The sequence below is a fragment of the Pteropus vampyrus genome, unplaced genomic scaffold (assembly GCF_000151845.1).
Source record: "Pteropus vampyrus isolate Shadow unplaced genomic scaffold, Pvam_2.0 Scaffold35, whole genome shotgun sequence".
Classification (NCBI taxonomy): Eukaryota; Metazoa; Chordata; class Mammalia; order Chiroptera; family Pteropodidae; genus Pteropus; species Pteropus vampyrus.
In genome coordinates, this window is record NW_011888816.1 from 1,577,958 (window position 1) to 1,586,343 (window position 8,386).

Sequence of the window (8,386 nt, forward strand, 5' to 3'; positions counted from 1 at the left end):
CACCGAAATCATGTAGCCGCTCTGTCATTGTACATTTCTGTTTCCAATTCGTCTAAGTGATTCTGACATTTACAGTAGGTGATACAGGGTGAGAGTTACCGCCAAGAGGGCTGGTTGCTCCGCCCCGCACCCCCCGGGCTGTCACCACCCCAGTAAGGGCCCCGAGCTAGGTTATTACCAGGCGTGGGGCTCCGCAGGAGCAGACACGTTCTGCCCATCAGCGGAGCAGCGGTCAGAGACGGGCATACAAGTCTCACAGTCCTGTGGTCACAGGGTTCTAGGAAGAGGACCCCGGTATTCGCTCGGGCGGTGCTCAGGCCCCGGGCGTGGTGGCCTCAAGCCCCTTCCTCGTCACCTGGAGCACCTGCCAGCATTTTCCTTTTTGTGACTGGGTTTCCACTCAACCCACTTCATACAGAGATGAGCAGTTAAAAAGTGTCTGAAAACCACTAAGCACAGGCTTCGTGGAAGGAAAGAAGGCGGTCCTGGCCATGCCGGGTGCCACGGGAAGGTGACCTGACAGGGCGAGCCGGGTGGAGGGGACGGGCTCAGGTCGTGACTGAGGAAGGCTGCCCGGCCACCCTGCAGGGTGCCTCCCCCGTGGGGGGTCAGCCCCGCGCCGGGAGGGGCCAGCGGGGGACGGGGCGGCAAAACAGACAAGGGCCTCTGACCTCGGGAGGCGAACACCTTCTCCGGGGAGACAGTGAACACATGAGAGGCCCGTGGCGCTAAGTGCGACGGGGGCAGGCGGACCGGGGAAGGCGGAGAGGCAGGCGGCTCCGCGCGGTGTGCACGGGGAGGCCTCACGGAGGTGGCAGCTGACACGAGGGAGGTGACGGGCACACAGGGAAGATGCCAGGGCGGAAGTGCTCTGGGCGTGGGAACCGAGGCCCGCCCGCCGCTGTGCTCCAGGAAGATGAAAAGGAGAATGTGGCCGCAGCGAAACCAGCGAGGACAATGGGGCCTTGAAGCCGCCCGGCCGCGGCTGCCACATTCTGGCGGGGACCCGGAGGGGTGCAGCTCTGGCTGCTCTGAGGAGAATCCACTGGGGTGAGGTGAGAGGTCGAGTGTGGAAGCTTGGGGACCAGAGTGGTGACTGAAGCTTACGCCGGGGTGTGGCAGCGAAGGACAGGAGCAGCGGCCGGCTTCTGGGCAGACGCAGAGGGGGACCGAACGTGGGGGAGAGGAGGCTGGCAACGGAATCACAAGCACTCGAGAGTTTTTATTTCTCTAAGCAGTTGGTAGGGAAGAACTTTCAAAATCCCACCTATTTGAATTTTATTTCTTTTTATTCTCCTTCCTTAAAATCTAGTGGCAATACTACTCCAGAGCTACCAAATGGCCATAGAAAAAGAGAGAGAAAGCAGCAGCGATGGTGTAGCAATCAAAACCACCATCCACGACAACCGAAGATCGGCCCCGACTGCTCCCCACGGTTAAAGCGGCCTCGCGACTTAGAAAAGCAATATCACAAACACCAATTTTATCAACCAGTGAAGAAGCAGGATATTTGTGCGATGGGAACTGGCCAACGGCTGTCACCAATTCCACAAGCCAGACGTGCAGCTCCGTCACTTATTTTAGATATAACATGAACCCACCGTCTCTTGTTAAACGGTCGACCTTCATGGCTCTCCTCTGCTGCCACCTTTCCCTATTTCATATCCTTGCCTGTTTAAACAAGCAGTTTGGGGACACGGAGGAGTGGACGGGCAGCAATAAGTGACCACTGCTGAACCACCACCACCTACCAGGCTCCAGGCCCTGCCCTCCTCACACTCCTGGCCGGGCTGTCGGCCTCCAGCTCCTCATCCACCTCCGTCCTGCTCCTCGGCCACCACAGTCCTGCTCCTCGGCCACCGCCCCCAACTCGGGGCTCCTGTTCCCTCTCCAAGGGCCCTGGCCTTGGCTCGGCCTGCGAAACTCCACCCTGCGGTCCAGCGACCACTGACCTATTTATAGCACTCACATCTCCTACTGGACACATTCCAGAAGGGCAGAGACCAGCCAGGCCTTCACTTTCTCTAACTGGTACCTGTCACAGCTGTGGACACACAACGGTCACAGCAAATGGTGACTACGCAAAGGAACCTCGGCAACCAAACCTCCTCAGGCAACATCCTTAGAAAAATAATTATCAAGCAACATCAGCATCGTTTTATGAACTAAAACGATTTTTTTTTTTTTACTTTAACATTTGCTTATGAACTAAAATGACTTTTTTTTTTAACATGTCTCGTTAAAATGCAGATGAAGCTTGCTCTCTCTCAGTAGTTTTCAAAATGTTAAACAATGAAGGCTCCTGGCAGTCAAGCACTCACTGCTTTTTTGTCCTTGTTGTCACCCTTTTCCGCCTGGAGAATTTCTTTCCGGCTTTCTTATCTTTCGTTCTGCTCCTGGGTTGACTTTTAGATTAAGAAGCCCTGCTTCTCAAATTGAGGTACATGGTGGCAGTATAAGTTAGGTTAATTAGGAGACAGCCATTGCCAATCCCTGGCCAAACAAGGTGGGGAATAAGTGAATATGGAACATTCACAACTCAGTCGATTTCCTAAGTTAAATATACCTTTAATGTTTCCCATTTATGAATTCTGAATACCTGCATTTTTAAAAGTTAGAAGGAATGACAAGACATCACGGGGGGCTCAGGGCACTCACTCGTCTTTTCTCTTCAAGTTCTCTCTGGCCTGTGGGGCTTTGGTGAGGATGAACCACTGGAGGTTTGCTGGATCGCAGAGGGCTGGGATGTTAAAATGCCCGAGTTCATGCAAGCTGGGCGCATATCTGTCACTGTAATGAAGGATATGTGAAAGGAAAAGTCATCGATTCCTTCCGTCTCCCCCTCCGCCCCCCAAGGAAAGATTTTATGAGTCTGATTAACAGAAAAGAAACGTATCAAGAAAATCCACCGAAAAAGTATAACCAAAATGACTTAAAAGTTTTGCTGTCTTCCAAAAGACACGTTTTATCAGGATGACCATATATTTCCTAGCCCTGTGACCTTCCTCGTCTATAATTTTTTTTTTTAACTGGACAGAACAGTTTATTCAGTCCAGTAAGCAATTTAAGACATGTCAGTTTGATGGTTTTGCTCAGTGGAATGTGCTAACACTAGTTATTTCATAAAGTATTTCAATGCAAATTATACTAGGGACAAAGTCAAAACTTTCATCACTGCAGCTTGATTATTTGTATAACTTAGTCACATCTGAGACTGAAGAAATGGGGGTGGTAACCCATTTCACGGTAAGGGTGTGAGAGCAAAGGAGATAATGCATTTAAGCTCCAAGCACAGTACCTGGAAAGTACTATTATCACAAAAAATGTTGGCTCTTGATTTAACATTAGTTTAATCCAGCGCGGACTTTGCCCTATAAATGGCAGTATACTTACAGAATGTTCTAGAGATTCAATCCTTTAATCCTTTCATGTTGGATTTTCTAATGTGTAAAAATGTTGCTAACAGAAGTAGTGACATTGTTTAATTCCTAAGAATCACACACTTACACGCACAACCACCTAAGTGAATGGATAAGTCATTCTTGTTTTAGATATTTACCTGTTAAGGATCATTTGTAAACCACGCAGACTTCGAGGATGGAAAGGAATTCTGTTTTTCAACAGTCTTTTATAGAATACATTAAGAAGAGCGTAATATTCTTCAAGTGTCAATTCTGGCTGTAATTCTTCAATATAAACAACTTGTATGCCACCTAGAAGATAGCTTATTTGGTCTTCTAAAAGCACCAGCCTCCTCTGAAGGTCAAAATAACTTGGTAATCTTTCAAAAAGCTATAAGATTTTTTTAAAAAAGGAAAGAAGTATTTAATTTTACATGATAATAGTTCAATTTTAAGATTCCAATAAATGGTACTGAGAAATTTTCATAAGAAAATTATTTACTAAGAGGAAGTTCAAGTAAGAAATAGGAGACTTAATATAATGCTGGAAATATTAATATTCAAAACAAACAACTATAAATCTTAGGGATTTTTAGATAGGAACTGAAGTGATTGCAGAAAAAAAGAAACATGTTCCAAATAAAAATAAGTCCCAAGTGCTAATACTTAGATATTCAGGCAAAAATCTCAAATTTGTTTAAATACTTAAATGGTATAATAAAGGGCTTTAGAAATAAAGTATATGTATTTCAACTCCAAGTATATTTCTTCGGAATTTGCTTTAACCCATCTAATTAAATTAAATGTGGTCAATGCTACTGAGCACCTACCACGTACGTAAGCACTAAACTGGACACCTGGAGGGCACAGAGCATCAGTCTGTCCCTGTTTGCCAGGGGCTCACAGCTGGGGTGCAAGGAAACAAAACAGAAATAAGACTTCGGCATACTGGGTGCCATGTCAAGGTGAGTGAATACAGAGCAGGGCAAGCAAAAGTAACTAAGGAAGTCTACCGTGCCCCATGTGAAAAGAGGAGAGACCGGGAAAGGTGAGATGCATGTGGGACTGTCTCGGGGGAAGAGAAAGATGTGCCAACATGGAGGCACGAGTTGGGACAGCATGTTCACAAAGGTGTCTGGTGTGGCAGCAGCGTGGCACGCCTGTCGGTGAGTGCAAAGAGGCTGAGGAGGCCGGAGGGGTCAGGTCCGGGGCGGCCCGTGTGTGCTACACTGAAGACTCACATTTCACACAGACAGCGCTAGGGGTCAGAAGACATCAAAGTCTCAGAAGACATCGAAGTGTAATAAAAGCAATAGCAGCATAAAAATTCTACAATTGGTTTAAAATAGACTTCTAATCATTTGACTGCTTATGTTTTAAATTCGTTTCTCAATGGGTTATTCTTGTATAAATGGTCTCTACATTTTAAACCCTTTTTATTTTGAGAGAACTGTAGATGCATACATTTTCCACCCAGTCTCCCCGATGGTAACATCTTGCAAAACTAGAGTATACTGTCACAACCAGGAAACTGACACGGATGCAACCCACTGACCTCATCCAGATTTCACCTGTTTTACCTGTACTCATTTGCGTGTGCGTGTACTTAACTATACGCAGTTTTATCCAGTGTAGATCCATGTGACACAACCACAGTCAAGTTACAGACGAGTGCCACCACAAGGATCCCTGTGCTCCACCTTTACAGCCACGGACACCTCTGCTCCCCGACTCCCCAACCCCTGGCAACCACTCATCTGTTCTTTCTATTTTATTATTTTAAGAATGTCATATAAATGGAATCACACAGTATGCAATCTTTCGAGGTTGACTTTTTCCACTCGGCACGATGCCCGACACCCACCCACGCTGCCACATGCGTCAGGAGTTCCTCGCTCGTCACTGCTGAGTGGCGTTCCACGGTGGGGATATATCACACTTTTGTAAATCATTCGAACGCTGGAGGACATTAGGGTTTTTTTTTCCCCTAGTTTTTGGCTATTATGAACATTTGTGTATAGGTTTTTGTGTCTCCAGAATTTGTCATTTCTCTAGTATAAATGCCCAAGAGTGACTCTGCTGGGCCACGTGGTAAGCACATATTTAATTATTACAAAAGGCTGCCGGACTGTCTCCCCGAGGGCCTGTGCCATCTGACACACAACGGCATGGCTGAGTAATCCAGTTTTTGTGCGCCTTCACCAGAATGTGGTGGCGTCATTACTTTTCACGTTAGCCATTCTGGTAGGTGTGTAGTGATAACGCATTGTAGTCTTAATTTGCATTTCCCTATAGTTGATCGTGCTGAACATCTCTGCATCTGTTTGTCATCTGTATGTCCTCCTCTGTGATAGGCCTGTTCGTGTCTTTTCCCCATTTTCTTGTTGGACTGTTTTTTTTTTTTTTTTTAAATTTACTGCTGTGTTTTGCGAGTTCTTTATATATTTATATACGAAGACTTTGTCAGAGATGTGGTTTGCAAATATTTTCGACCAAGTATTTGATTTGAATAGATATTTCACCAAAGAAGGTATGTGGATGGCAAATGAAAACATGAGAAGATGCTCACCATCATTCGTCATTAGAGAAATGCATATTAAACCCACGATGAGATAGTACCAACACTTATTAGAATGGCTAAAATTAAGAAGACCATAGTAAGTGTTAGCAGTTTCTTAAAAAGTTAAAATACCTTAACTATCCAGCCATTCCACTTTCAGGTATTTACCCAAGAGAAAAAGAAATATGTGTCCACACAGACATCTGTAGATACTGTGCATAGCAGCGGCTTTGTTTCTAATAGCCAGAAACTGACACAACCCGACATCTGTCAATAGGTGAGTGGATAAACAAACGGTGGAATACCCATACGATGGAGCGCTACGTCGCAACAACAAGGAATACTTTTCTCGATGCGTGCAACGGCATGCACGAATCTCAAAAGTTATGCCGAGTAAAAGAAATCAGGCCCTTTCCCTGCCAAAAAAGTACATACTCTATGATTCCAATTATATAAAACTCTAGAAATACAAACTAATCTATAGTGACAGAAAGCTGACCAGTGCTTGGCTGGGAGGAGGTGCTGGGATGGAAGACAGAGTTGACAAAGGGACATGAGCATTCTTTTGTGGGTGATGATATGTTCATTGTCTTGACCGTGGTCATGGTTTTGTAGGTATTCACATATGTCGAATCTCATCAAATTATACACGCTAAGTATGTACGGTTTATTGTATGTCAGTTATATCACAATAAATCTGTTAAAAACAAAGCAAAACAACAGAATGCAGGCCTTTAGGCTATGCTTCAGAAAAGACTATAAAATTTCCAAATAAAAAATGACTTAAAAATCAGTCCTCTAAACAAATCTTTTTCAATGGAAGAGGTGCCATTTAAATTAAGTTCTCTCTCTTCTTATTAAAAGTGCCAATTATGTTCTAAGCACTGTCTTAGGCTATTGAGATTTCTCTACCTTCCAATAATTTTCAGTCTAGTAACAAATGTAGAGTCCAACCAGAACACCACACAGAATATGCCAAATACCTTAAGATATAGATGTCAAAAAAGGTACAATAAAGAAAGCCTTTAGGAAAAAAAAAAATCAGTCTTCTAAGTATTTTAACTACATGATATTAAGCATCTGATCTGAAAAGACACATATCTATGATTAAAAATTTTTTTTAGTTCACTGACATAATAGCATAGTTTAAAACAAAAGTAGGTGGTATGTTGATAGCAAATCAGAGATTTCTTTTTTTTTTTGCATTTAAGCTTTTCTTACCCTTGTCCAGTGATGATGGACATCCATTGTTCCCAGCATCACATGGCCCACCGCACTCATTCCAGAGCGGTCTGTAAATATTATTGTACATCCTGATGACGAAACACAAACCCGTTGGTCACTGTCCAGAGATGCTTCCTATTTTTTCACATTGTACAAATGATTACTTAAATTTGGTGTATAAATTCAGGATTAAATTTAGTAGAAGCTTAAAGGCTAATTTTATGTCACTGATTTATTCAAAGGAACAGATTTAAAAATCAGCTATGAGTCACATCTGCAAAGACTTTTAATACTTAGTTTCCCTCTACGGTTTCCAGATGTGTATAGAAGCGAAGTGGATTTTAAAAGAAAATGGAAATCATTTACCTTTTGCATTTTTAAGCGTTTCCACGTTCTGCTGTGCTAAGCGGCCTAAACTATGCAGCTGGCTACAGCGATGGGCGATGCCCCAGCTCCTCTGCCACCTAGTGCAACAGAGCACACAGGCGCATTAACGCCAGCACCCGAGGGGCAGGCAGCACTCACCCCGACTGCTGGGCGCCTGGGAAGCCAAGTTCTCTTCTCCAGTACGCACACAGCACGCTTCCGAACGCGCTCAGTTTTCAAGAGGCGACCAAATGGAAAATGAATTGTTTACCAGAGGGTAGAAATATTACTACTGACGTTCAGAGATCTGAAGATTTAAAATGAGCAAATACACTACGTGGTTTCTATTTTAAAATAAGAGGATGACATGGGAAAGACTCTGAAAAAAAATTTTTGTTTTCTTCTCTACATTGTTCAGTGGTGATGATTTTGTTTTAGGTGTAAGTTCCAATTAGGAATTCCAGTTAGGCTTCTCAGATCCTTTTCATCTTATTGTAGAGAATGATTTTTATGACACCATATAATCTGCTCATTTTATAAATAAGCATTAGCTCTTAGTGACAAAATGGAGCCTGATGTTCGCATGATGCCACAGGCACTGCTGTGCAAATGTGAAGAGCACGGGTCTTAGGTGGTATCAGAAAACCGACTTTTGAATTCTAATTCTGTGATTTACTAGCTCTGTGACCTTGTGACCAGTAAGTGGAGAAGCAGTCACGTCTGCGGGGGGGCCTCAATCATTTTGGTCTCCGAACCCCTGTTGCACTCTCAAACACGGAGAACCCCAAAGAGCCTTTGTTCATGTGGGTTCTATCTATTACTATTTACCATAGTA

At 44.1% G+C, this 8,386-nt stretch overlaps 1 protein-coding gene across 1 annotated transcript in view; it reads right to left on the reverse strand.

Moving 5' to 3' along the window:
- The window catches only part of LOC105290387 (T cell activation inhibitor, mitochondrial), a 19,314-nt gene that overhangs the window by 2,119 nt on the left and 8,809 nt on the right, over positions 1-8,386 (reverse strand). The window contains exons 3-6 of the mRNA XM_023529055.1: positions 7,552-7,649; positions 7,183-7,274; positions 3,560-3,792; positions 2,659-2,790 (exon numbers count right to left, since the gene is read on the reverse strand). Of these exons, the coding sequence (XP_023384823.1) occupies positions 2,659-2,790; positions 3,560-3,792; positions 7,183-7,274; positions 7,552-7,649 (555 nt within the window). The remainder of the gene's footprint in view (positions 1-2,658; positions 2,791-3,559; positions 3,793-7,182; positions 7,275-7,551; positions 7,650-8,386) is intronic.